The sequence below is a fragment of the Xyrauchen texanus genome, chromosome 12, assembly GCF_025860055.1.
Source record: "Xyrauchen texanus isolate HMW12.3.18 chromosome 12, RBS_HiC_50CHRs, whole genome shotgun sequence".
Lineage (NCBI taxonomy): Eukaryota > Metazoa > Chordata > Actinopteri > Cypriniformes > Catostomidae > Xyrauchen > Xyrauchen texanus.
This window is the reverse complement of record NC_068287.1, coordinates 15,148,702-15,176,625: the sequence shown is the minus strand read 5'-3', so window position 1 is coordinate 15,176,625 and position 27,924 is coordinate 15,148,702. Positions and strand designations below refer to the sequence as shown.

The 27,924-nt window shown below is 36.0% G+C and overlaps 1 protein-coding gene across 1 annotated transcript in view; it reads left to right on the top strand.

The window, feature by feature from the left end:
• si:ch211-66e2.5 (vascular cell adhesion protein 1) overlaps positions 1 to 27,434 on the top strand; it is a 51,181-nt gene extending 23,747 nt beyond the window's left edge. Inside the window, exons 5-13 of the mRNA XM_052138435.1 lie at positions 8,416 to 8,676; positions 8,783 to 9,112; positions 12,357 to 12,590; positions 12,651 to 12,658; positions 19,833 to 19,971; positions 20,947 to 21,213; positions 22,073 to 22,402; positions 23,876 to 24,127; positions 27,286 to 27,434. Coding sequence (XP_051994395.1) covers positions 8,416 to 8,676; positions 8,783 to 9,112; positions 12,357 to 12,590; positions 12,651 to 12,658; positions 19,833 to 19,971; positions 20,947 to 21,213; positions 22,073 to 22,402; positions 23,876 to 24,127; positions 27,286 to 27,293 — 1,829 coding nt within the window. The 3' untranslated portion in view covers positions 27,294 to 27,434. The remainder of the gene's footprint in view (positions 1 to 8,415; positions 8,677 to 8,782; positions 9,113 to 12,356; positions 12,591 to 12,650; positions 12,659 to 19,832; positions 19,972 to 20,946; positions 21,214 to 22,072; positions 22,403 to 23,875; positions 24,128 to 27,285) is intronic.
• Positions 27,435 to 27,924: the final 490 nt, after the last annotated feature.

Below are 27,924 nucleotides of genomic sequence, written 5' to 3'. Positions count from 1 at the left end.
CGATTTTTGAAGCAGATTACTGATGAAGTAGTTGGAGAGCTGGATTTTGATCAACGACTCTTTATCAGGGTGTGACTATGATTTTCCATCCTTGAAGATAACCGCTGACGTAAGGGAATGGCATGAAGAGAAAAGTCTTATGTTGTCTTTTAAAACCCCTCAGCTGGATGTTTTTGAGACTGCTGGGAAAAAAGCTCTGTATGTGACTTGTGTGAAAGTGACCAATGCACATCTTTTATCTGAAGTAATGTCATCTAGATGGACTGAATTTTTTGGAGAGGACATCTCCCCCAAAGGTAGCTGGCGGTCACTGTACAAACGGCCAATTGATAAACGGTCTGGTGACTTACAGTGGAGGGGATTGTACATGGTGCAATAGCTACAAACAGACATGTGGTGCACCTCAATCCTAATGTAGGGGTGGGTTGCCCTTTTTGTTCTGAAAATGAAACAATTTTTCATCTTTTTGTGCAATGTGCACGTTTGGGTAATTAGTTTTCTTTTTACTTCAATGGGTATCATCTTTAGGTGAAGATTTATCCCATCAATTGTTCATTTTTGGGCCAAAATATTCTGTTAGTCGTAAAAATGTTTTTTTATTTATTAAATTTTGTGTTTGGAACTGCCAAACTTGCCATTTGGAAAACAAGGAAAAATAAGATGCTTGGTAAAGTTCCTTTTAGATCCTTTATTGATGTTATGGGTTTGGTAGCATCAAGGCTTAGGATAGAATATGCGAGTTACAAACTGGTAGCGTGCTTACCAATGTTTGTGAATACTTGGGCTATAAATGGGGTGTTATGTACAGTTAATGAAAATTATGATTTACCATTCAGTTATATCATTGTTTTTTGTTGTTGTTATTGTTATTTATTTTTTATTTTATCTTTTATTTAATCTTTGTTATTTTATAATTTTTCTTCTTTGTTATTTGAGATTGTGGAATGTAGATCTTCAGTGGTAATACAGACTGGGTTTACCTATATGTTTTAAATAAAGGTGATTCAATCTCACACTCTCTCTCTATCTCTCTCCTTCACTCTCTCTCTATCTTGCGGGAGTGCTTGGGTGCGTGTGAGAGTGTTCACGAGCTTTCTTCTACTGTTATTCTTTTTTTTTTTCTTCTTCTAACTAAGGGGGATTATTTAAAAGTGAGAACCTACGAAGTAAAGTGTTTTGAATATTATTTGGCGCGTCGCCGCCGGGAGGATTGTTTGACGGAGTTGGGATGGCATCTCGGCCTGAGGGCGGAGACATCACTCCGTCATGGCGTCAGGTGTGAGGTTGAATCGAGTGTGGCGGTGGAGGAAGTTTTAGTATCAATTGGAGAACAAGTTGGATATGAGAATATCTATTCGGCATCAAGAATGAATAAAGCCGTGGTGGTTTTCTTAAAGGAAGAGTATTTGGTTAACCGTCTAGTATGCAGCGGGATTTCGGTATGTGGACTCTTTGTTGCTATTTCTCCACTGGTTAACCCGACCCGAAAAGTAATCATTTCAAACGTGCCTCCGTTCATCCCTGATGACGAAATTGAGCGTGCACTTTTATGGTATGGAAAGTTTGCTAGTACGCTAAAAACGATTCCACTCGGATGCAAAAATACGGCTCTAAAACATGTTATGTCGTTTAGGAGACAGGTGGTAATGTTTCTGAAACAACCTGAATGGATGTGTCACTTAGAGTTTCACATGAAGGGAAAACATACATGGTATATGCTAGCACAGGCAGTTTAAAGTGCTTTGAATGTGGAGATGTGGGGCATAAAAGGTCTAAGTGTCCAAATAAGGCGGGTAGTAGTGGCGTTAATAATGTCACCCTGAATCCTGCTGCTGATTCAGAGGCCAATGAATCTAATCGAGAGCAAACGATTCCCAATGTAATCCCTGTTGTGATTCCTACTGTTGATTCAGAGGCAAGAAACGAATCCAATGGAGAGCAAAAGATTCAAAATGAAATAAAAGAAAGTGATGGAAGTGTTGTTGTTGCATTATGTAGTAGTGTAGAACATGGAAAAAGGACTTTTGACAAGACTGTAGAACTTAAGGAAAGTCTTGGATCAGAATGTAAGGAAAGTGAGGATGTTCAGATGAAAAAAGTGGTTAATATGGAGGTGAACTAGATGTTGAGTTGTCCCGTGATGGCTAGAGAGGAAGAATTAAGGGATGAGGATACCCTTTCGGATATTTCTGAGATTGGGTCTCAAAATATGGAAGAGATGTACTCTTTGGATGAGATCAATGATTTTTTGGACACAACATTTGGTAAAACAGTAGAGGTGAAAGATTTTTTCCCAGATGTGGAAAAATTTGTTTTTCAGTGAAAGTACTGCAGCGTACAGTAAGTTATGATGCACTGAGCAAACAAAAGAGGTTTAGATTAAAGAAACTGATTACTGAAATTGAGGAAAAATAAAGGGCCGTCTCCTTTTAAAAAGTAATGGCTAAAATGCACTGGGTGATTCTTATGATGTGTTATCTTTCTCTCTTTCTGTCTCTGTCCATTTTATATTCTAACCTTTTTATGGAGAACTTAAGAGTGGGATCTTTAAATATAAATGGAGGAAGAGATGGGGATAAATTAGTAGTGATATCTGAGTTCTTAAATATAAATAAAGTTAATATTGTGTTTTTGCAAGAGACTCACAGTAATGATGAGAATGAAATTGAGTGGAATAGATGGTGGAAAGGGAATTTGGTATTAAGTCATGGGACAAACAATAGTGCGGGAGTAGCTATTTTATTTAAAAAAGGGTTGACTGTCAATATTTTATTTACTTAAGAAATTGAAAAAGGGAGGGTATTATTACTAAAAATACAGTATGGGGAACATGTTTTTGTTCTAGTGAATGTGTATGCTCCAAATAATGGGATGGAAAGAGTAAGAGTATTTGACAAATTAGATAAAGCCCTTCAAAAATGTGATGATGACACTTGGTTAGTGTTAGGAGGGGACTGGAACTGTACTATTAACCTTTTAGTTGATAGGAATGGTGAAGTGCCACATAGTCACTCTAGTAAATTATTGTCTAATATAATGGGAAAATATGATTTAATAGATGTGTGGAGAAGGAATATTGGAGTGAGATGGTATACATGGATTAAAGTTATAGAAAATATGGTTAGGGGGGCTAGACTGGACAGGTTTTATTTAAGTAAGATGGTGGAAAATGGGGGTAATGATTGCATCAATATTGCCGAACGGTTTTTCCGATCATCATGTAATAATGTTTGATTTCAATATAAAGCAAACTTCAAGACCTAGGTATTATTGGCATTGTAATGAAAAAATCCTTTTGTGATAGTTTTAAGCTGTTTTGGGAGAAATGGAAAGAAAGAAAAAGCGGTTTTGAAAACCTTAGTCAATGGTGGGATGTAGGCAAGGTGCAAATTAAAGAATTTTTGTCAATTTTTCCACTTGTATGTTTTTGAATGTGAAAAAACTATACAAAGCTTGCAAAAGGAAATTGAGTGTTTGGAAGAGGACTTGACAAAAAATGGAAGAGCACAGGACAATGGTACGCTTTTAAGCAAGAAAAAGAGAGAACTTGGAACTTTGTTACAAGAACAAGTGAAAGGGGCACTTGTAAGATCAAGGATTTGTTCCATCAAAGACATGGATGCCCCAACTTCATATTTTTTTAATTTGGAAAAAAAGACAGTTCAATATAAACAGATGCATTATCTTTGTTGCCAAAATGGAAATATAACAACAAATCCAGCTGAAATGAGGAAGTTGGCGATGGACTTTTATTCTTTGTTGTATAGTTCTGAGGAATGTGATCCTTGAATGTGCAAAAGACTTACTTACTTAAAGATTTACCACAGTTGGAGCAAGGAAAAGGTCAATCTTTGGATGATATCATTACATATGGAGAGTTAACAGAAGCAGTGCAGCAGTTGTCTAGGGGGGCGTTCTCCAGGAATTGATGGATTAACAGCTGAGTTTTATAAACATTTCTGGGGAATAATAGGGGAGGATTTTTATGAAGTTGTACTAGAATGTTTTAAAAATAAAGTACTTCCTGTTAGTTGTAGGAGGGCTGTAATCTCACTGTTGCCAAAAAAAAGGAGATCTAGGTTTTTTAAAGAATTGGAGGCCGGTATCCTTATTATGTTTAGATTATAAAATATTTTCAAAATCTATTGCAAACAGGCTTAAAAATGTTTTAAACTTGTTGATTCATAAAGATCAAACATATTGTGTACCAAACCGATCAATAATGGACAATTTGTTCTTTTTAAGAGATGTGATTGACTGTGGTTGTATAAATGATTCTAATTTGGGTGTCCTGTCAATAGACCAAGAAAAAGCATTTGATAGGGTGGATCATGACTATCTTTTTAAAGTGTTAAAGAGTTTTGGGATCTGTGATCAATTAATTTCTTATGTTAAATTGTTATACTCTGATGTATCAGTTTTAATTAAGGTTGGTGGAGGAATAAGTGCCCCAGTAGCAGTCACTAGAGGTATTAGGCAGGGTTGTCCTCTTTCTGGGCAATTATATAGTCTTGTAATTGAACCTCTGCTGTGTAAATTAAGGAGAGATTTGGGTGGTTTTTCAATTACAGGTGTAAAGGAAACTTTTAAGGTGTATATGTCTGCTTATGCCGATGATGTAACCGTTTGTATTTCAGGACAAAATGATGTAACAGCTTTGGAAATAAGCATTCGGCAATACGAGATGGCTTCCTCAGCTAAAGTTAACTGGGAGAAAAGCGAGGGGTTCATTATTGGCCGGTGGAGAGACACCGGACCTCCGAAACTTCCAGGAGGACTGATCTGGGGGAGGGAGGGTATAAAAGTGTTAGGTGTTTTTTTTAGGGAAGCAAAGTTTTAAAATTAAGAATTGGGAGGGAGTGCTGGAGAAGGTAGTAGCTCGATTGTCTAAATGGAAATGGCTATTACCACAATTATCCTACAGAGGAAGAGTTCTGGTGGCAAACAATCTGGCAGCTTCCATGCTTTGGCACAAAGTCATTGTTCTGGAACCACCAAGCGAACTGATTTGTAACATACAGAGGAAAATTGTTGATTTTTTTTTCTGGAGTGGTGAACACTGGACTCGGGCTGCAGTGCTTTACTTACCGCTACATGAAGGAGGTCAAGGTTTGGTGGATGTAAAGAGTCGAATTGTCGCTTTCAGGCTGCAAGCAGTGCAGAAACTTCTCTATCAAGAGGATTTAGTGTGGACACCTACGGCATGTGCATTCCTGCAGACGGTTGAAAGTTTTGGACTAGACAAACACCTGTTTTTATTGAAAATGGACAGGTTGAGACTGGACAATCTCTCTTCTTTTTATAAATCAATGCTGCAAGCTTGGAATAAGGTTTTGAAAGTGGAGAGAAACTTGAATGAGCTTGGAGACTGGATTAAAGAGGAACCACTGTTTCATAATCCGTTGATTCAGACTCGATTTTTATCATCAGTCAGCATTCGGAGAACTCTCGTAAAGAATGGAGTCACTAAACTGGGACATTTACTGGATAATGGCAGATGGAGTTCAGTGGACACTTTTAAAGAACTATCTGGTTTGTGCTCGATAAGAATTGCTTCAAAATTGAGAGATTAACTTTTTGCTGCTTTGCCGAGCAGTTACAGAAACCTTGTTGCTGGTGGAAATGTACAACAGCGGAAAGGAGGTTTTCCAAAGTTGAAAATTATTCCTGCTGTCAGTGAAGAACAAGGAGAGCTTGAAGGATCTATACTGACTTTTAAAACTCCACAGTTAGAAGAGCTTGACGTTGCATCAAAAAAAGCATTGCTGTATGTTACAGTGAAAGTTATTCACATGGACTCACTCAGGCGGCAGAGTTTTTCAAAGTGGACAGAGACAATGGAGCCAGACTTCCTAGTGAGGGATAGGTGGAGAGTCCTGTATAAGCCTCCCATTGAGAAGCGGACAGCTGATCTGCAGTGGAGGCTTATCCACAGGGCGATAGCTACAAACAGACACGTAGCACACCTGAATCCAGCAGTGGGGGGGATTGCAGTTTTTGTTGTGTTGAAGAAACCATAGAACATTTGTTCTTAAGATGTTTGAGGCTTGGAGGTCTTTTTAATTTGCTTGATTCTTGGTTTAAGGGTTTTGGTGAGGAGTTCTCCCATAAAGTTTTTATCGGGGGACTTAAATACAAAGTGTTCGATAGAGGAAAATTGTGTTTGTTAAATTATTTAATTGGTACAGCAAAGCTTGCAATGTGGAAAACAAGGAAAAACAAAGAGTTGGAAATTGGCTCAACAGATGTAGAAATGATGTTGAAGTATATGGTAAAAGGAAGGATCAAAACTGAATTTTCATATTATAAGCTGATCAATAATGTTGAAAGTTTTTTTAAGAATTTGGGGTATAAATGAGGTTTTATGTGTTATTGATAATGCAGATTTATTTTTTACTTTTTAATTTTAATTTTAAATGAATTGTTGCTGAGGTAAAATGATACAGGCAACAATAGTGTTATAAATCCTGGATATAATGGAACAATAAAGATCGTTTCAATCTATCTATCTCGCTCACACTCTCTCTCCATTTTGGATTTTGGATTTTTTTTTATCTTGTGAAACCTCAGGTCTGTACAACATTAATGCTATTATTCTTGCCATAAGGCCCTTGCACCAAACAAATATTCACCGACTGTATGATAATATGGAGGTTTTTGATACAGTTTATCTGTCACCAAATATGACTTTACTAGCACAACCTATAATAACACTTTAGTATTTCTAATTATAATCATGGCTATAACAAAATAGTATTCAACAATTGGTTGAATACTATTTTGTATAGACCTTATTCACAACAGTGCCATTTTTGATTTTTGGCGGGAATGACAACAAGGCTGTGAGGGATAGACTTATTTTGCATTCCGTTCAACTCGGAAAGTTGGATTTTCCACTTGAAGTCAGAATTCCAAATTTTCAACTCCGATATAGCCGAGATGCAGGTGTATGTCATCACACAAACATGTTGGCAGTGGTGGTTCTGGCTTACTTGGTGCCCTAGGCGAGATCCGACGGGGAGCCCCCTTAATATCAACAACACAACATGATAAACAAATCAATATTTAAGTCCTTTTTATACTCCAAATCTCCACTTTCACATCTGAAAGTCACATTTGAGGCCTGTTTAGAGTCACTTTCACATCTGAAAGTGTAAGTGGAGATTTAGCATTGGGAACTGGGCATTCCAAGAGAGAAAAAGGGGAGAAAAAATTAGATCAAATGATTATTCAACAACTAACATTTTTGAAATGTTGACGATAATGTTGACTAAGCTTTTCAGGCCTACTTTGGAGCTTTGGACCCGAGCCATATTTAGGCACCAGAATATATAGAGACTTGGGTGTTTTGCTCTTTTAGATTGGGCCAGTTTTGGGTCTTCAGTTAGACCAAGAAAAGACTGTCTGCATTGTTAAATTTATAATAAGAAGTCAATACACATTAAGAAAGGATGTTAGAGCAGTGGTTCTCAATTTGAAATTAGAAAAACTCTTGCATTCCTTCAACGTATTGCACTTCTAGTCCACCCACTGAAATATTTTCTGGGTGGAGTTCCTGTTTGTTCGAGATGAAGTAATTCAGTCACAGATCTCAGTTGAGTGGTGGACTTACTAGTTGGAGGCTATTTACAACATACTCTGTTTAATTGGATGTTTAGTCTGGTCGACTTTTCCTTAACATACAATATGCTTCAGAATTTGTTTGGACTTGTTTATCTGTCTGCAGTTTTGCAGTTTGTCAGTCTCAAAGGTATTTGTATGTTGACTTAATTTCCATTTGAATTCTTCTGATACATCAAGCTCAAACATTTGATATATGGCATGAGGTGATATGTATTTTACACTTCATCTTTTAATTTGTTGAAGTGTAGATGGTTATAAAGTTTTTTTTTAGGGCCTACTCTATGTTACATCCTGTTAACTTATTTCCTGTTTAGTGTTAAATTGTTGTTCGGTTTTCAGTTTGATTACTGTACTGCACACTCAGCAGTCACCCTCATAATCAGCCAGTACTAATTAAAGTTTAGTAATAACCGTAATGACTACTGAGTAAAGATCATTATGAATGCTTTATACAATTGCACAACCATTTTAGGATTTTTCTTCTCATTTCTTCAGCAATGTAACATGGACATACTCTGTCAAATGTTCACTACCGCTTCTGTATCAGTAAACCTTTTTTGTTGCATAATATGGCTGTGGAAAATATCATCTTACATCCACCAAAAACATTTCTCAGTAGCTTGTTTATGTGTATGTCATCGGCCCAACAAACCTTGAGCACATGGACCAGTGGTCAGTTTGTGAGCCTGAACAGCTCATAGTATGTTATTTCTGTGTTTGCATATAACTAGATACTTGAGTGTTGTTATTCTATACTCTCCATTTATCAGTTATAAATGATGTGTTTAACAGATGCACACGCAGAATGCCCTGTTCAGTTCAACCCACCAAGACCTGTTGTGAAGTACAACAGTCCTGTGTCAGTTAACTGTAGCACTACTGTCCCTCATGATGGGATGGGATGGGAAAAGGCTGAGGGAGAAGAATCCATTATCAACGACAGACTGGTCACCTGGAATGTACAAAACCTGAGACAATGGGAAAAAGATGTATTCTGCTATATCAACTATAATGAATCCCAATGTACATTAACTCTCCCAATCACTATTTACAGTGAGTTTCTATGTATTATAGTTTTTTCTTTCTTTTCTTTGACATTTTTAAAAGAATATACTTTCATTGATGTAGAGAATCAGGTTGTGTAAATGTTCCTTCGCAGAGACTCCAGACAGTGTGTCCATCAGCACAGTGGATCACACAGGACCAATGATTCGGGGTGAACATTATAAGCTCCAGTGTGACATTCAGGATGTGGCTCCTGTTAAAAGTCTAAGGGTGAAATGGTTCAAAGGAGAGACTCAGTTGAATCTCACCACCTTCAATGACACCACCAAGACTCCAGTGAATGAATCTGCAACACTCTTGATCACTGCAAACAAAGCGGATGATGGAGTTCAGTACAGGTGTGAAGCAGAACTGGAACTGGGACCAGACGGACCTCAAACTCCTCCTACAGTGACATCAAAACCTCTTGACATTACAGTTCATTGTAAGTCTAATTATTGCTCAACAGAGAGTTGTCTAGTGAGAGTCTGGAGAGTTTAAACTAACACTAAAGGATGATTTATATTTCTGTGTTGAACCTACGGCATAGGCTCTGCGTAGTGGCCAGTGCGTTGGTTTGTATTTATAGTTTTGCATCGTTCTGTGATTACACAGCCAAAAGGCTAATTATACATTCATAATATATTTATTAAAGTATTGTAGCATTAAAAACAAGTTTAAAGGATGTGAACATGTTGAAATGTAGGCACATACATATTATTTATTCTACATGTTGCGTGCATTGCAGGAAGCAAATAAATAAGAAAAATACTCTATGCTTGCTCTTGAGTTGCTTAAATAATAATAAATATTGTTTTGCCATATTTTTAACGTTCCTTGTTGAAAGCGAAATCATCAAATTAAAAAATAACTGTTTGCTTGGCGAACACTAAAGACTTTACAATGTATATAGTCAATATAACCAACTCTTACCAGGTGCTGTTTAATTATCTGACAATTAGAACTTATGAAATATGGTTATTTACTGAACACAATACTGTCAAACATACATTCAAATCATTCACGTTCAAAGTTGGCTAATAGAATACAACACGTATTATTTCACACACATATCAAATTAATATCAAGTAAAAGCCCTGAGAAAAAATACTTTGAGTTTATAAGCTGTTAACAGATATCTGTTGTTGTGTTTTGCTTGAAACTTCATGAAACACAAACAGAACATAAAAACAGCTGATGCTCCCCATTGAGACGATTGCTTTAATGGTTCTGAGTCCAAATACAATTTAATATGATGATATTAATTGAGGAAAATTGCGATATTACCTCAGATAACTTTGTTATTATCCTGGAGGCAGTCTCTGGATACAAAGCGGACCAATCACAGCTTTTGTGGTCCGAGTCGGCGTGACACCCAGTTACATTCCTGAAGAGGTGCACTTCAGGCTACGGCATAACCAACGCCGAAGCCTGACGGGTTGTAGCTACGCCGTAGGTTTGATGTGGAAATATAAATCGTCTTTATCATTACCACCAATTTTGGGCTAAAGTGATTTTAAAATGGGCAGCTGTCATACTTCATACCACATGCAGTGGTTCAGGTATTGACTTCAAAAAGAAAATTCTGTCATCATTAAGTCAGCCTCATGTTGTCTCAAACACATGTGACCTTTTTCTTCAATGGAACACAAAGTAGATGCTGGGCAGAATGATAGCATCAGTCACCATTCACTTTCATTGTATGGAAAAAGATTGCAATGAAACTGAATTTTCTTTTTTGGGTAAACTATCTCTTTAAGAGTTATATGTAACCACACCTCTTAAACGGATAGTTCACTCAAAACTGATACGCTCTAATAGCAGCTGTTTTTAATTAATTGTGCATCAGTCTGGTGCCAGAAGTAAAAATACCATTCATTTTCGCCTAATTGATTTTTAACGATAACTTATAACTTATGACACTTCATGTCAGGGGTCGACAACCTTTTTGACATGGAGTGCCATTTTTTTATTTTCCTGGTCAACGTCAGTGCCGAGCCCCTAATACTATTTAGCATTTTTCAAATTTAATTTGTGCAAAACCCAATAATTATGATATAATAATAATCCTGTGAGTGAATTTATACAGAGCATCTTGTGAAAGTGCTTAAATGAATGAAAACCTGTCCTTTTGTACAAAATGACTTAACACAGGTAATGTGCACAAATTTGCTTATTTGATGACTGACCACGAACATGTGGAATCTTAAACATTTCTTATATTATATCATATATTTGTCAAAATCACGCAGAGCTGCTCACTAGCACACAAGCATCAGCGAGAAAGGAGCAGACTATTTTAGTTATATGACAGTTTTCGACCTGCATTTCAGTCTACATCTTGATGTAATCCTTTCATTAATGGGAGTCTAAACACTATTAATGTGTGATGAGACTCACGCTGTGTGTGCAAGCCCAAAATCCTAAAACTTTATTTCCATGTTTAATTTATATTTTGAATAGACCACGATGTGGGTTTATGTTTTCTCTTTTAATTGTTTCATGTCATTTTGAGTGTGACAATGGTTTTAGGAGGGTGTACCTGCATGTGAAATCTCAAGGATTAAAAGTGGTGTTTTCCTTATTACATCACGTTTTGTTCTGAAAGCCAAAAAAAAAATGAAATAAAAGACGGAATGTAGGCTCTCATCCGTGCAGCCTAACCAAAGCCAAGCGGGCACGTTTACTCGTGCGATTTAACGAAAAGTGAAGTGCTGCCGGCTCGTGATGCGTGAATGGCTTGTGTAGTTTGATTAAACTATGGATTTTGTTTAATTAAAAAACAGATGATTCAATATAAATGTTCAATAAGATTACACAGATCCAACAATGTATGAATATTTCATAAAGTACTGGTGAAGAAAAATCTATTAAATAAAAAAAACAACATATAAACCAACAGAGATGTATAGATAAATAAGATAAATAATCGAAGAAATAAAAACAATTATATATTTGTATAAGTCATGTGTTAGGAAAGATCTCAGCATATAAGAAAGCATTTACACTTTTTATTATTAATAACTCAAAAAGCATTTTTTGATAAAACTGTGAAGGATGTGTTAAGGAACTATCTGAATACAGTTCTTGGTATTATTCATCTTCAGTGTTGTATTACTGACCGATACTGCCGCTCCCTATATGTATATTACACAGTCTGCGTAGTGCACCTAATCCCTACAGGGGCCCCATCCTACCCTATAGGGGGGCTCCAGAAACTCCACCGATGGACTTTCCTTGCCAAAATAAATCAAATCTATTTTTCATAATCCGATGTTGCCAGGTATGATCTGAATTCTATACAATAAGCTTAAGATGTTTTGAAAAAAATAAACCATTTCAATCTTTTTAATTTGTGTCATTTACAATGCATCATGGGATTGTAGTTCAATCCCCCATGAAAGATAGTAAGTACACGTTTTTACCTTTGTCTTTTTGTCTGATGTTGAATAATTTAGCTTCAAATCAAAGTTTGTAATCTTGTTATCCACCTCAGAGCTGGTTGGTTTGGTTCTTGGCTTTTAACATTTTTATGAAGAATTTTATGAAATCCCTATGGAAATTATGAATGGGAAAATACATCAAGAATTGGCTAAAATGGGTAAAAAAGTTAAATAACATTAATAACATTATTAAATAACATGGCCATATTTTTGTTCTGAGAAGTGTGTCTCATCTGCCTTCTTCAGATAAACCAAAACACTCCAGTTCTGTGGAGATCATCAGTACAAACAGCAATGAGGTCTCACTCGATTGTACAGTGGTGGCAAATCCGGCTCCTACATACACTTGGCACTCCAAACATTTGCTAGAGAAGAAAACCTCCTCAGTGCTTCCATCCTCTACACTTACTCCAGGAAACTACACGTGCACTGCCACAAACTATCTGGGAAAATCCAGCAAAGTGTTCATCAAATCTTCAGGTGAGTTATAATTTAAAAGATATAAATAAATAGTTGTTTTCATCTGTTTCTCTGACCTAGAAATAACAGTAATTATTTTTCTATTCTGTTATAAGTGTACAATTTAATTCTCTGGAGCAAGCCTACATGTGTGTTACACTTTCACTTAAGATTTTACAAATGTGCAGCACAATTATTTCAACTGAATATAATTATAAATTCTTTAGAAATTGGATAAGAGTAGGCCTGCTCACCATATTTGCATCTGTAGATTTGCTCCGATTTAATTAATTACTGCTTTAATGTATTATAATAAACATATGACATCTTATTAGTAACATACTGTCATGTATTTTCATATAAAGTCCAAACCCTTTCAGTGACATCAACTCACAAAATTCTGATTACGCTAATAGTATTTTGATAAAAGACACAACACATTCTCTGACAGGACTGACACATTTACCTGATTAATTCATGTAGCTCATTTATTCAAGCACCTTTTTTATTTCACATTGATATTTTTGAAATTATTTGGCTTAGTTCTTTTTTAGATTTTCATACCAAATTTAAATGCTGATCTTATGACTTTGCCTTTTACATTGATTTATCATAGTTCATTCTATATTTATGACATTGTAATGACTGTACTGTTGCATTTATTTGTGGAATAAAACCAGCAGAGTCACTCTTATGTGTCTTGACTGTAGAGAAAGGGATTCAGCATTGAAGCATTTTACAGTATTTCCAGTTGTATATCATCATTAACACTGCTTTCCTTCCACAGGTTCTCAGACCACATTCTGGGCTATTCATATATCTTTCCAATTACTGGTTGCATTAAGGATTGTCATTTAAGGGAGATAAAAGGAAATATTCCTGGTATTTCATTCTAATTTTCTTTTTCCTTTATTTTGCAGAGAAATCATTTTCTGGGAATGCTAAACTGTTGTGAATTATTCTGTACATTACTGACTTGATATGCATCCTTTTCTATTTTGTATTTTTGGCTGATGCAGATGTGGAGAAAGAGTGTTAAGAGTATTGGGAACTACGGCTGTGTATTGATACAGATTTCCAGATTCAACATCAAAACAATCTAGATTTATATGGGTATATTTCACTTAAAATGTCCATTTTGCTGACTTATTAAAGAAATTCTCTCTCAGCTAATCCTGTGAATGTAACTGGGGACCTTCTTACTGGGTACATTATGAAATTATTAATTTTACACATTTCATTTAATTAGTTTCATCATTTTGTTCACATTTTAGCTTTTTAAAAATGCACAAATTACATGTTTTCCATCAATAAATATGATTTCTTAATAAAATATATGTTAAGTTGCAGATGTCTATTGCATCTCTCTCTCTCTCTCTCTTAGGGCTGTCAATCAATTAAACTTTTTAATCAAATTAATTACATGGTGTCCTGATTAATTAATCGCTATTAATCCAATATTCAAATATTTGCTGAGAAAACCCCTCATATAACAATAATTCAATATATAATGATGAAATAATGATAGTTATCTTTAAATATAAAAAAATTATATATATATTAAATATTCAGATAATTAAAATTCATTACATTGTTTTGGCAGAAGAGTTCATCATTGATAATACAATACAAAAAGCGGCTTTAGAAGGAGCGGTAGTGTAGCAGTTAGCGCGCTGCGCTACGAACCTGGCGACCTGAGTTCGATTCCTGCTCATGGCCAACACCAGTGACAATTATCTGAACCGGTCCTGGGCCTCCCCTAGGTCGACTCAGCCTAAAATGAGTACCTGGTGTGGTGTGTAAACATCACCACTTGGGGAGACAATGGCGGTCGGGCGTGGTGCTGGCCACCCACCCCCTCGTGTACTGTTCCGGCCTTCATAGGTGCTCGCTAACAGCACTTGCCCCTACAGTCTGTTAAGGCTAAATGGGGGATCTTTGTGTGTGTATGTACGTATGTGTAGAATTATTTATTTTTTAAATTATTATTATCTATGTCTTGGTAGTGTTTTTGTATTGTTGTGCACTGGAAGCTCCTGTCACCAAGACAAATTCCTTGTATGTGTAAGCATACTATTGACATGCATACATACTATTGACCCAACTTCAACCCTGAGCAAATAAGCCTTTACGTGTTCTAGTATGTTATTTCTGTCTGCTTGTAATCAGATACTTGAGTGCTGTTATTCCATGCTATACCTTCAGATTTAAATCAATGCATCAATGTTTTTAACCGGTGCACATGATGAATGCCCTCTCCAGCTTAATCCCTGGCCTGTAAGTTTAAAGCCAAGTGCACACTACCTGATTCGCAGTCTTGTTTATCTGTCATGCTCGTGCGAACACTACACGGTTGATTGGTCGCTGACTGGTTGTGTCAACTGAATGACCATTCATCCCCAACTGAGGCTCTGTTTACATCTGGTATTAAGATGGGTTTTGGTTGAAATGATCACAAGTGTACAAACGAGACACATCATTGTTATACCTAGTCTCTATTTAACACTTGTGTTTGGATTTCAAGGGGAGAGTCTTTGATTTCATGAGGACATATATCAATAAGAGATTTGAAGAATAGCATTCAGTAATTTGTATTAATCACCAAATAAATATAAAAAGATGGATTGACAAATATGCGTTTCATGCAAAAAAATAAAAAAATCATATATTTTTTTTTCATTTCCTCAGTTTAACAGTTATACAGAGGACATTTTTTCCACTATAATTGGCCAAACATTAGGCCCAGATTCATCTTCATCTCTTGCCTCAGTGATCTCCAAAGCTAGTTATTCAAGCACTTGGTCTTTCTCCAGGTCTAGGAGTGCAAGATCTCTATTAAAAGGAAAACTCTTAAATCTTAAAAAAAAAAAAAATAAGATAGAGACATTCGGGCAAATGTAGCTAGAAGTGCAAATTACAGACACATTTTATGCATTCTTACCCATCCATGTTGTGTAGAACACCGCTAACACAGATTATGTTGCACATTCTGCCTGTTTGCATTATGCACTCTCCATGCATTCATGCAAACAATGACATTTCCATTTCAGGACTCCACAACAACTTTCAATAGCATTCTTTATTTTGTCATGGGCTGTGTTGTATCGAGTTTGAGGCACACTGTGTGGGTTCAATAAAGGTCAATCAAATGCACACCCTGCTGCTCTCCCCTATCAAATGCATCATGAATTCACCAAAATTCTTGAATCATGAGTTGATCCTGGCCAGTGAGCAACACAGTTGAGCACTCTAAGTTTGCCGTCACAAAATGCCTGCACTTTAAATGAATAGTTTACCCAAAAATAAAAATTGTATCATTTCAACTTTTGGCCATCCCAGATGTGTTTGATGTCCTTTCTTGTGCAGAGTACAAATTAAGATTTTTAGGAGAATATTTCAGCTCTGTAGGGCCATACAATTCAAATGAATGATGATCAGAATCTGCCAAAAGCACATAACAACAGCATAAAAGTAATCCACTAGATTCCAGTGGTTGAAGTGACCCAATCGATTTTGGGTGAGAACAGACCAAAACTGTAACTCATTTTTCACTGTACATTTTGTCATTGCTGTCTCTAGGCATGATCATGATTTCAAACTCTGTTACACTTCCTACTGCTTGACTCATGTGCAGTGCTCCAGATGCCACTATAAAGTGTAATTCAGTTTGAAATCATGATCACCCCGGAGACTGCTGATGTCAATATAGTGAAAAATGTGTTATAATTGGATCTGTTCTCACCCAAAATATTTTCTCATTGACCTAATTAATTTATTCTTTTAGCATTGTCAGAGAATTTGAAATCATTGATGTAGATCTGATGACTTTGTGATAAATTAGTACAAAAGGATTCAAGGGAATGTTCATTCTCTATGGAGGGTATGTTGTGTTACTGCTGCTGGCATTGTAATGACTGCCATGCGTTTTACACGATGATTCTGTCAATCACTCTAAAGGCTATAGCACACTTAAGAAGTTCATCTTCATCTTCTGTCAAAGGTAAAAAAGAAGTTTGAAACAGCTGAGCAATGACATTCTGTTTGCTAACATTCAGACACCCGCTAAGCCGCTGGGGGAGGCATTTAGAATTACATTTAAATATCTAGATAAATGACATAAAAAGTGCACGCAGTAATTTTTTGAATATGACGTCTTGGACTTACAATGACACCTAGCGGTGTGGATGCAGCATCAGTCAAAATCAATCATTTTCAGTTACTGATGCCACTGTAGAAGTTTACTATTCACAGTCAGCCATTTTTAATTGAATCCATGAGAGAAAGTGTCCAATAACATTGCTGAAAATAAGCCAGTAGTATTCGGCTGGTCATGTGATTCTAACATGGCAGCCCCAGATTAAAACAGCTTTTATAAGGTTAATGATATGACTGGTGTCTTCATCTCATGTGAGTGCTAGGGTGACCAGACGTCCCGAAAAATTCGGGACAGTCCCGAAATCCAAGCAGTTGTCCCGAATCCCGAATCCTGCCCTAATTGTCCCGAAAATTAGAACAAAGTCTCAAGAGCAGACTCTCGAGTAGTTATAGTGTGATAGCATATTAAAAATTGCTCATTGCCGTCCTGCAGCCAGCTCCTGTAGGCTGCTCATTGCAACCATAGACAGTAAAAGAACGTAGAGAGCTGCAGTAGGCTACGTAGACTACGTAGGCGGCAAGGCGCGAATTTCATGCTCAAAAAAGTCACAAGGAGTGATTTGATTGGATGTTGCTGATGTTAAAGCGCAGTGTTTGTTTTATTTGTTTCATGATGACACTTGTGTTCAATGGTTTTTTTTTATTTGTATTTCCGTGTTTACATGACAGACAGTCATTTCATTCAGAATTCCGCAATAAATAATTTTGCCCAGATTTTTGAAATTCATTAACCCCACCCCACCCCCCGTTTTCGTCCGTCCCGAATTTTACCAATTCTGATCTGATCACCCTAGTGAGTGCTCATGATTTTATACATATGTTTTAAAATGAATGAATTACAATTAAATTCTTTAGAAGTAAACCTTTTTTAAATGGTGCACCTTAAAATGTGTATCAAATGACTTTATACCTATATATGTATGTATATGCAGTAGAACAAGTTTCATTTGTCTTGTTTACATTCTGACGTTAATGTGTTAAGACGCTACATACACGTGTCCATCCCTTACAAAAATCGAGAGTTCATTGCAAATTTGAGGCTAATTCGCCACTGAACATTTTCACATGCAAATTAGCTTTGCAGCAAATTGTCCATTGTTTCCAAAGTTTTGCCAGAGGTTCACCAATAGCAGTGGAGAGCCGCAAACTTTGCTACGAATTACAAACTCATTTGTATGTGAAAATAATTAGCGGCAAATTTGCGGCAAGGTCGCATCTAGTTTCGATTTTTTTGTAAGGGATAATATGTGCCGATTACACTGCTATCGTAGTCTAGGATGTCACTGATAACACTGCAAAGATGGGTGTATAAAAGAGTAAAAATGGGCAGAATACTACAAAAGAATGATGATAGGCATATCTTTGAGCAGATGTGTGAATAGCTTTCACTGTAGAAGGCATATGCAAACAGTTGGTTCACTTATGCCACACAAATCTCCTGTTTCACGATGGAATGTTCCACATGCCAAATACCTCAAGGTGATCAGTACTTGCAGGGAAGGAGGAATAGGCCTTCCTCTAAAAGAGTGAGATGAAAGATTTGGTTCAAGCAAACAAATTATATCAGCTGCATTTTGTTTGTACATACGAAATTGGTCACAAAAGTTGATTTCGTCAAAATCCTTCAGTGGGTTGCTCCTGTCCTCTGGCCAGGTTTAGGGAAATTCTGAGACTATTTTAAACCATGTCTGAGAAATGCTTTTTATGCAATTAGTCCAGTTTCAATGTGCATTTTTGTCTAAGACTAATGTTAATCCCTGTCCGGGAAACTGCCCCAAAGTTATTTAATGTCAATGTCAACTCAATCTAGTTTTGATGAACAGGTAAGAATTATTTAAATATATACTCAAATTAATAGAATTTATAGCAAATAATTCACATAAATGGCATTTGTTAAAATTATTTTATTAGACGGGGAAAACAAAGTGCATGATACGAGATATCCGTCAACAGAACGAGCATCTCATCGCCGCATCGGGTGTTCACAGTGTTAAAAACATTGTTATAATGAGAGCGATCTCGTTTGTTTTGGGAGCTTTGATGCTGACATCATCCAGCCCAACAGCCTGTGATGTTAGCTGTTCGTGATTCGAGGCTAGAAAGCTTTTGGCTGTTGGTGGAATAGGGGTGTAATGATTGGGTGGGCTTGAATGCCAGTGGTTGGTACCGGCACACCCAGGCCCACCTATGGCTACGCCAGTGCTAGCATGATGGCAGCAACTTTCGTATGGGCAAGCACCACTCACATTTTCTGAGAAAATATAAAAATGTAGTTCCGTTTTCGACCTGACAGGCATTTTTGTTATCCCTACACCAGCATCTGGATAGCAACATCAATCCTAATTCTGTCATTTTTCCTTGTTACTGTGGGATCATGTAAAGAATAACTGCATTGTGTGATTGTAATACAACGTTAATGTGCAGAAAACATCTGGACTTTTGAAAAATACATACATTTTACGGTACATCTTATTCTTTTGATGTGTTTCTAAGTTGAACACAGTAAACTGTGGGACTTCAGTCTGCCAAAAATGTGATTGAGCACAAAGTGTTGGCATAGCAACCTTGCTGCAGTGAAGCTTGACCGTGAATAGAAACATTAGTTAAATTCACTTAAGATGATTAAGCATTAAGCTAATCAAAAATAATATTATGTTAACAACTGATTAAAATGAACGATAAAGTATATGTATGTTTAGATGTGACAATAGTTTAACAGAATTAAAATAGCTCTATGATACTCCGTATTGCTAATGAACAACCATTTCTATCCACTGACACAATAAACATGAGACAAACTATTTTATACAAATGAAAACACATTTTTGGTAACTTAAATGATATATTAGTGGCTTATAAGATCAGCAAAAGAGAAAATTCCAGTTAAATGTTCTAGAGAGATGTTCTAATTTTCTTATCTGTCATTGAATATCAAAACCATTTCCGTCTTCATTACACCAAACTCAGTTGATCTGATAAAAAGATGCACACTGGAATGAGACTTATTAATGTGCAAGTAGAGGGAGAGCTGATTCTAATGAGGCCCAGTATTTCAATCCCCCCTCCAGGCCCTTCAATACAAGGGAAGGCTTTTGTTAGCACCCACAGTTCACTGTTTTAGTTGCCAAGCGGGACCGAGACGGAATTCCTTTTGCCTCTGTGCCTGGACTAAAGCAGATTTCAACCATTTTTAACAAAATGAAAAGCATTCTCTTATGTTTTCTTGGCTTGTTCATTATTGGAATAGGTAAGTCATTGCAGAGTGCAAATAAAAACATTTAATAGTATTATTGGTTCCGCTAAGAGTGTAAAATAATTATCTTATTTTTTTAAACTGTGTAGTGCATATCTGTTCAAGGATTATACTATTAAAATTGACTAAATATTTCTTCATAGTTTTTGCCAGTTTGTAAAAACATACTTAGAATGGTCTTGTATTTTTAGGAAATATTTAACAGTCACTAAGCATGTGCACTTTATAAACTGTGCTTTCTGAACCTAAGAGTTCTTAGGTCCAGGGATAGTTCATCTAAAATGAAAATTCTTTCATCATTCACTTTCCTTCATCCTGTTCCAAACAAGATTTTTAAGTCAAGTCATTTTATTTGTATAGCGCTTTTCACAACACACATCGTTTCAAAGAAGCTTTACAGGAAATCATGCATTTACAAAACAATGAAACTGTAATCTATAAAGTCTTAGAGTGATCATTGTGTAGTTTGATTAAATATGATTGTAAATTGTGTATAAAAATTGTATAATTAAATAATAATTGTATTCAGAACCCATGTGAGCTAGCTGAAGCCGACTGTGCCAAGGAACACAAATTTCCATAAGATGTTGTAACACAAAAGGATACAGAAGTATGTAAGTCTCAGTCACCATTCACTTACATTGCAACTTTTTCCATATAATTTAAGTGAATGGTGACAGACAGAGGATATAATTCTGCCTAACATGTTTTTCCCCTATGGAATAAAGAAAGTAATATGGGTTTGGAACAACATGAAGGTAAGTAAATAATGACAACATTTTCATTTCTAGGTGAACTACCCTTTAAGGGAAATGAGCCACATTAATTTAATAACAATGTTTAGGCCTACATTTTTTATGCGACAGAATAACATACATACAGTGCATTAACATATAAATGTTGTATGCATACAGAATTAGTATGTGTGACATTGATTATATTTTTGATTATGATGCACATATTGTCCAGTGTTAGGTGACAGTTGTTTCCTGGAGATATCTCCATCCAGAGTAGTGGTGAAATTTGGGGATCCAGTGTCGGTTAGCTGTGTGGCCTCCCGTCCAGTGCGTGTGCTGGGATGGGAATCGATCATTGGAGCTTCACACACTCAACAAGACCTCAGTGTTCAATGGCAGGTAGACAGTTTGACTGACTGGATTGAGGAGCCAATCTGCTATGGTGTTTTTTTCACTGCACCCAGGCAGTGTGAAGAAAAACTAAACCTTGTTTTATACAGTAAGTGCATTTCTTAGAATTAAATTGAGCTGATGTGATTATCAGCCTTCTGCAACAACAAAAAAAGCAACAAAAAAATAGCAACCAGCTTTAAATGACATCTTCCATCTTATTCGCCCATCATTTACTTACCCCAATGTCATTTTAACCCGATTTTATTTTCTTGTAGGCAGAATTTCCGAGCTGCTCTTTTCCATACAAGGAAAGTGGATATTTATTTATACTGCCAAGCTTAAAAAAAGAAAATAAAGCACCATAAAAATACCTCATATAACTCATGCTCTATATTCCAAGTCTCCAGAAGCCATAGGACAGCTTTGTTAAGGCACAGACCGATTTTTAAGTCATTATTTGCTGATAATCTTCCCCATTGTTGTAGCTTCAGATATCTTTTGTTGTTGTTGTTGTTTTAAACTTGCCACGTGACAAAAAGAACCAATGGCTTTAAGTGTGTATTACATCAAACCTGTCATAATGCGTCTCAGGGTACCATATTTTATTTCAACATAAGCATGAATTACATGTTTAGAGCTCCAAAGGAGGAGAAGATTATCAGTGAATAATGGTTTATATTTTTGGATCAACATGAGCGTAAATAATAAAATGTTTATTTTTGGGTTAACTATTCCTTTCATGCCAGTTACCAATTGGTCAAATTAGTGTACCTGCAGAAATAACAAGCTTTATCCACCTTGTAATAATAAGTTAAGATAATCTTGGAATTTAAGCTGCTTCAAAATGCCCCGAGTTATTTATTTTCAGCAGGCTAAAATGTGAAATGCTTTCAGTGTACATGAAATTAAAAAACATTTCAGGTCATTACAATTCATTGTTTAGATTTGCTATTATCTTCCTGCAGAGCAACCAGACAGTGTCTCCATAAGATTGAATCACACAAGCCCAGTGGTGGAAGGCAGAAAGTACCAGCTACTTTGTGAGGTGCAGAACGTTGCACCTGTTCAGTACCTTGTTTTACGATGGTACAGAGGACAAAATGAGGTTTACAATCACTCATTTTCAGAGTTATCAACTGCTATACCAGTCCAGGTGTCCTCCACCTTGCTTATTGTCCCAAACAGAGCTGATGATGGAGCTCATTACAGGTGTGAAGCTGCGCTGGAACTGGGAGCAGAAGGACCTCAACCTCCTCCTAGAGTGCAGTCTGAAGAGCTTAGCATTGCTGTTCAGTGTAAGTGAATAAAAACGATATCCAATGCTACAGTACAAACATTTTGTTACCACCAAAGTTAAGATCTTGATACGTCAAGTGTAGTCAGAACTTTGACTAAACGGCAACAGTTTGGATCATATTGAAGCTTAATCTAGTCAAGTACAGAGCATTAAAGACAGGAAGAGCCATCTTTCTGACATGTAAAGTGATAAACAATGAGCTTGTTTAGGAGGAGGCATGATCTTATGCAGACTATGCTTAATAACTCCTCTATGCGTAAGGTCATGTAATGCCTTAAACAGAGTTATTTTTCTTAGGAAGGGTCATAAACTGTTAAAGATAAAACCTTATTGTAAAATGGTTTATCCTGTGTGCGCAAATGCTTTGAGCATGCCTGTTTACATTTTGAAGTCAAAACCAGTGAAAAACATTTTCTTGCATTGTCTGATTTTGTAATGTTTGTTAGTTATCAGCACTTTGTTATACATATATTATACCACAATAATAAACTGCAGTGAGGAAGAAAAAAAAAACATATACATATATATAAATGGCGAGGAAGTCTATGTGGACATTTGCACTGAAAATAAAGAAATAGTGGCAAATGTGTAGATATTCTAAATGCAGTACAGTACAGATGAAAAGTATTTCTATTTCACATACATATCAGACTAATCAAACTTATGAATTCGGCAACAGGAGTTTGAAATTTTGATCTGTGCTTTCCGAAATTCAAAATCACTGCCCCCAGTGGCTGAAGCTGGAAGTGGTGTTGAGGTGAAACATCCACAGTGGGGTGCCAAATGCAAGTTGTATTTTTTATTGTAAATTACATAATAGTCAAATGTCCTAAAACACATTTTATTAACTTTAGTCCCTAATCCAAACACCAACCCTAAACCTAATAATCAGTGGCCTAACAAATACATTTTAGAGGAAAATTACAACCTCAGAATCATGCTTAACATTGTTTATTTGAAGGTGATTACTTCCTGATTTCCACAGGACCAAAACCCATGTCTTGAATTGAATTGCACGCGCAACACTCTATCAGCAGCATTTCCCTTTGGGTCGGCAGCGAAACGGGGTGGATCGAGTGGCGATAAGCTGAAATGGACCACCGCGTTACACCAAAACCGCTCAACAACTTTTGGGCCGGTTATATGTAAAATCCAGGGCACATTTTTTCCCAGTCTGCCCCTGGGGTACATGAATAGTCGGACAGAGTATGGGAATTTCCTGTGTGATCACGTTGGACAAAACTAAGAAAATAAAGCAGAATAAAAAGATTTAACCTGCAAAAATGGGAAAATCCAGTGATTATTTCATCCTCAAAAACACTCCTTGTACTTTGTAAACATTAACTTTTTTTCCAGACAGGCTGTTAAAAAACAGGTTGCCTATACTCTCAAAAATCGTAAGCCAGTCAATTTTTTTATTCTGTTTGAAGGCATGTTGAAGTTATTCATTTTTTGTTTTCTTTTTTATCAGACCCCCCTGAATTTCCCAGTCCAAAGGAGGAGATACTGGAAATCAGTGAGGATGGTGACATGAGGCTGAACTGTATTGCAGTCGGCAACCCTTCTCCTGTGTATACCTGGAGCTCGTCAAACCTTCAGGAGATGGTTGACAATCAGCCAGTTTTGAAAGCTGCCTCATTGGGCGCAGGTGTCTATACATGCACTGCATCCAATATTCTAGGGAAAAAGAGCAAACAGTTTGTCATCAAGCAGAAATCCAAAGGTGAGATAAGTAAAAACAGTAAGCATTATTTAAAACTTTCATTTTTAAGCTTTTGATCTACGTGAGATTGACTTTTAATAAAATCAAAAATAGTCTAGCTGTGTGTTTGCACTACAGGAAACTGGAACTGTTGTAAATATGCTTGCTTGGAAAGATATGATCAGATATTCTAAATGCTTTGAAGAATCATGGTCTATATCAAGATGAAAACATGTATTAGATGGTATGAGAAAAGAAAAGAAAAACTAAAAACAAGACTATTATAATTATTTCACATTATGGATCCAATATTTGCATCAGTTTATCCATAGTAACATTATACAACCATCCAATAATATTATGCATGATCAGTGCATGGAGTCTGATTGCTTAACAGATCCTCCTAAAAGCAGATAAGACACTCCACACGTAAGATATTACATTCCTTTGGCTGGCTTTCCACCAAACTCCTATTAAATCTCAGAAGTAAACTGATTTTGCTTCTTGGAAAGGATATATCACCCAAACATTTTATTTTTAAAGCTTTGTGTGATGACCAGACCAAAGTCTTTATTATTATTTAAATTCTTCCCATCTGCTATTGCTCTCAAATCTTATTTGCACATCACACGTGACATCAAAACTTTTGTGGCACATCGTCACACTTTGTATTTGAATACACAGAATGCAAGGGACGTTTGTGCACTCTGGCAAAAGGGAAGATTGTCTGTGAATACCAACTTAAAATTCACCCTGTTTCAAAGCTGTATGATTTCAGAAGCCTTGGAAAGTGAAATGCAAGTCATATGGATAGATTTCTGCTGTTTTGTCATTGTTATGCTTGGCAGTAAAATCACTGTCCACTTTGACTGTATGTAAAACAGCAGCTTGAACATTCTTGAAAACATCTCCTTTTGTGTTCAACAAAATAAAGAAAAACATACTGGGTTTGGCAAACTGAATCATTAAAGGGTTAGTTCACCCAAAAATGGAAATTATCCCAGAATTGACTCCCCTTTGAGACATCCTAGGTGTATATGACTTTCTTCTTTCAGCCAAACACAATCAGAGTTATATTAAAAAATATCCTGGCTCTTCCAAGCTTCATAATTGGAGTGAATGGTACCTTAGATTTTGAAGCCCAAAAAAGTGCATCCACCCATCAAAAAAGTTATCCATACAGCTCCAGGGGGGTTAATAAAGGCCTTCTGGATGGATGGCCTTCAGCTTTTTTGGGCTTCAAAATCTAAGGTACCATTCACTCCCATTATAAAGCTTGGAAGAGACAGGATATTTTTTTTATATAACTCCGATTGTATTTGGCTGAAAGAAGAAAGTCATATACACCTAGGATGGCTTGATGGTGAGTCAATTATAGGATCATTTTCATTTTTGGGTGAACTAATCCTTTAATGCTCTCGCAAGATTGCAAAACATTGCTTTCAAATGCAGAGACAGGGTAAGTCTCTGCACTTCCCCAACTGAAGACAGCAATTTTATAAAAAAACAGAAACAGTGAGCCAAACAGGAATTCCTGTAATAGAGAGTTGTTGCAATAGCTGAACATCATCACCTTTTATGTTAAGAAATGCCCTTTTGTGGAAAGTGACAAAAGGTCACACTTGCAAGTGTGATGTGAACAAGTACAAATGGCAAAACGGTTACCATGACACTGTAAACAAATACTTTTGGAAACAAAATTTATATGTTTCAATTTTATAGAGCCACACAAATTTGAATGTACATTTAGAGATGCGTACAAAAACATTAAAGGCTGTGTTATATACTGTACTGTAAATATATACTTACTGAGCACTTTATTAGAAAAGCTATGGTATTATTAAAGTGCCTGATATGCTGTGGTTGCCCATCTGCCTCAAGGTTCAACCTGTTGTGCATTCTGAGATGCTGTACTGCTCACTACAATTGTACAGAGTGGTTATCTGAGTTACCATAGCCATTCTGTCAGCTCGATCCAGTCTGGCCATTCTCTGTTAACCACTCTCATCAACAAGGTATTTCTGTCCACAGGACTGCCGCTAACTGGATTTTTTTAAATTCTAGAGACTGTAGTGTGTGAAAATCCCAGGAGATCAGCAGTTACAGAAATACTCAAACCAGCCCGTCTGGCACCAACAATCATGCCACAGTTGAAAACACTGAGATCAAATCTTTTCCCCATTCTGATTGTTGATCTGAACATTAACTGAAGCTCCTGACCTATATATGAATTATTTTATGCATTGCACTGCACATGATTGGCTGATTAGATAATTGTATAAATATGTGTGTCTATATAGTGGTCAAATAATTATTTTTAATTAAAACTACATTGAACATTGTTGTGCAATTATATACTGTATATATATATATATATATATATATATATATATATATATATATATATATATATATATATATGGGTTGGGGAGTAACGGAATACATGTAACGGGATTACGTATTTAAAATACTAAATGTAAGTAACTGTATTCCACTACATTTACAATTTATATAATTGGTAATTAGAATACAGTTACATTCAAAAAGTATTTTGATTACTGATGAGATTATTTAGCATTTTATTGTCATTTGTTTCATTTAATATTTAGTCCTTTCAGATGAAAAACATGATCCAAAGTCCATTTGAACAGCGGTGAAACAATTTCTTATGATGTGTTACATTCATACGAGCAGACAGAGAAGTAAATTTGAAATAAGTTTGGAGCAGAAGAAATAGAAATAAACCTTGTGTAAATTGTCAGCATTACGCTAAGCTAAAATGCTATTTCTAGCCATTTTACCTACACATGTTACCAGACACGATCATACTTATTTATCAAGAAAAGTAACGTTGGATCATAATTTTTTTTCTTCTAGTAAGACCTTTGATATTAGAGCAAAAATCATATTCTTGATAATAATTTTTTTATTTTTTTCCTGTAAAAAGTTTTAGAAACAACACTGCATAAGATATTTAGGTTTAGACCTTGAGTAATCTAACGGAATGTTACAAATGACATTTTACAGCATGTATTCTGTAATCTGTTGTGGAATACATTTCAAAAGTAACCCTCCCAACCCTTTATATACACACACACACACACACACACACAATAATTAGACCAAACATTGAATGAATGCTAATGTGCCATTAAACAATATTCTCTCTGTTTTTACAGGTGTTTAAGTCCAGAAACCTTGAGAACGAATCAAAGACACATTGATCTAGATGGTACGCTCAGGACTTTCTGGACACGGTAGTTAAAAATCTAGCTTGGCTGTAGAATGTCTTACATTTGCATGTTATATTTTAGGGGACTCTCTTTTTTCAGGGGTTATGATTTGGTAAATATGAGAGCCAACCTTAAATATTTGTCATGAGTAAAATCGGTTTTCCTAGTTTGTGCTATTAATACTGCGTACAAGATTATTTTAACTGTGTATTTGTATGTTTCAAGACACATTGTGATGACTCTGACATTTTAATGTATTTTTACAGATATTGACTCACACAATAATAAAATAATATTTTAAATTTAAAATATAGTAAATTTCTTCCCTGAATGTCCAATAAAGCATGTTTGTGTAATTGAATGCCCTATGCTATGATGTCATATCCTGCAACTTGGGTGTTTTTTCCTCTTATTGAGTTTAATTTTGAATGCCTTAGTGTTCAGCTCATTTTGTTTACTCTTTAGTATGTTGTGTTATGTATCTTATTAGGGGCAAAATAATTGATGTTCAGACTTTTACACAGAAATTGCATTTATCCAGATGTAGTAGTTTAAAAACATTTTTAAAGTGGAAATATTATAATT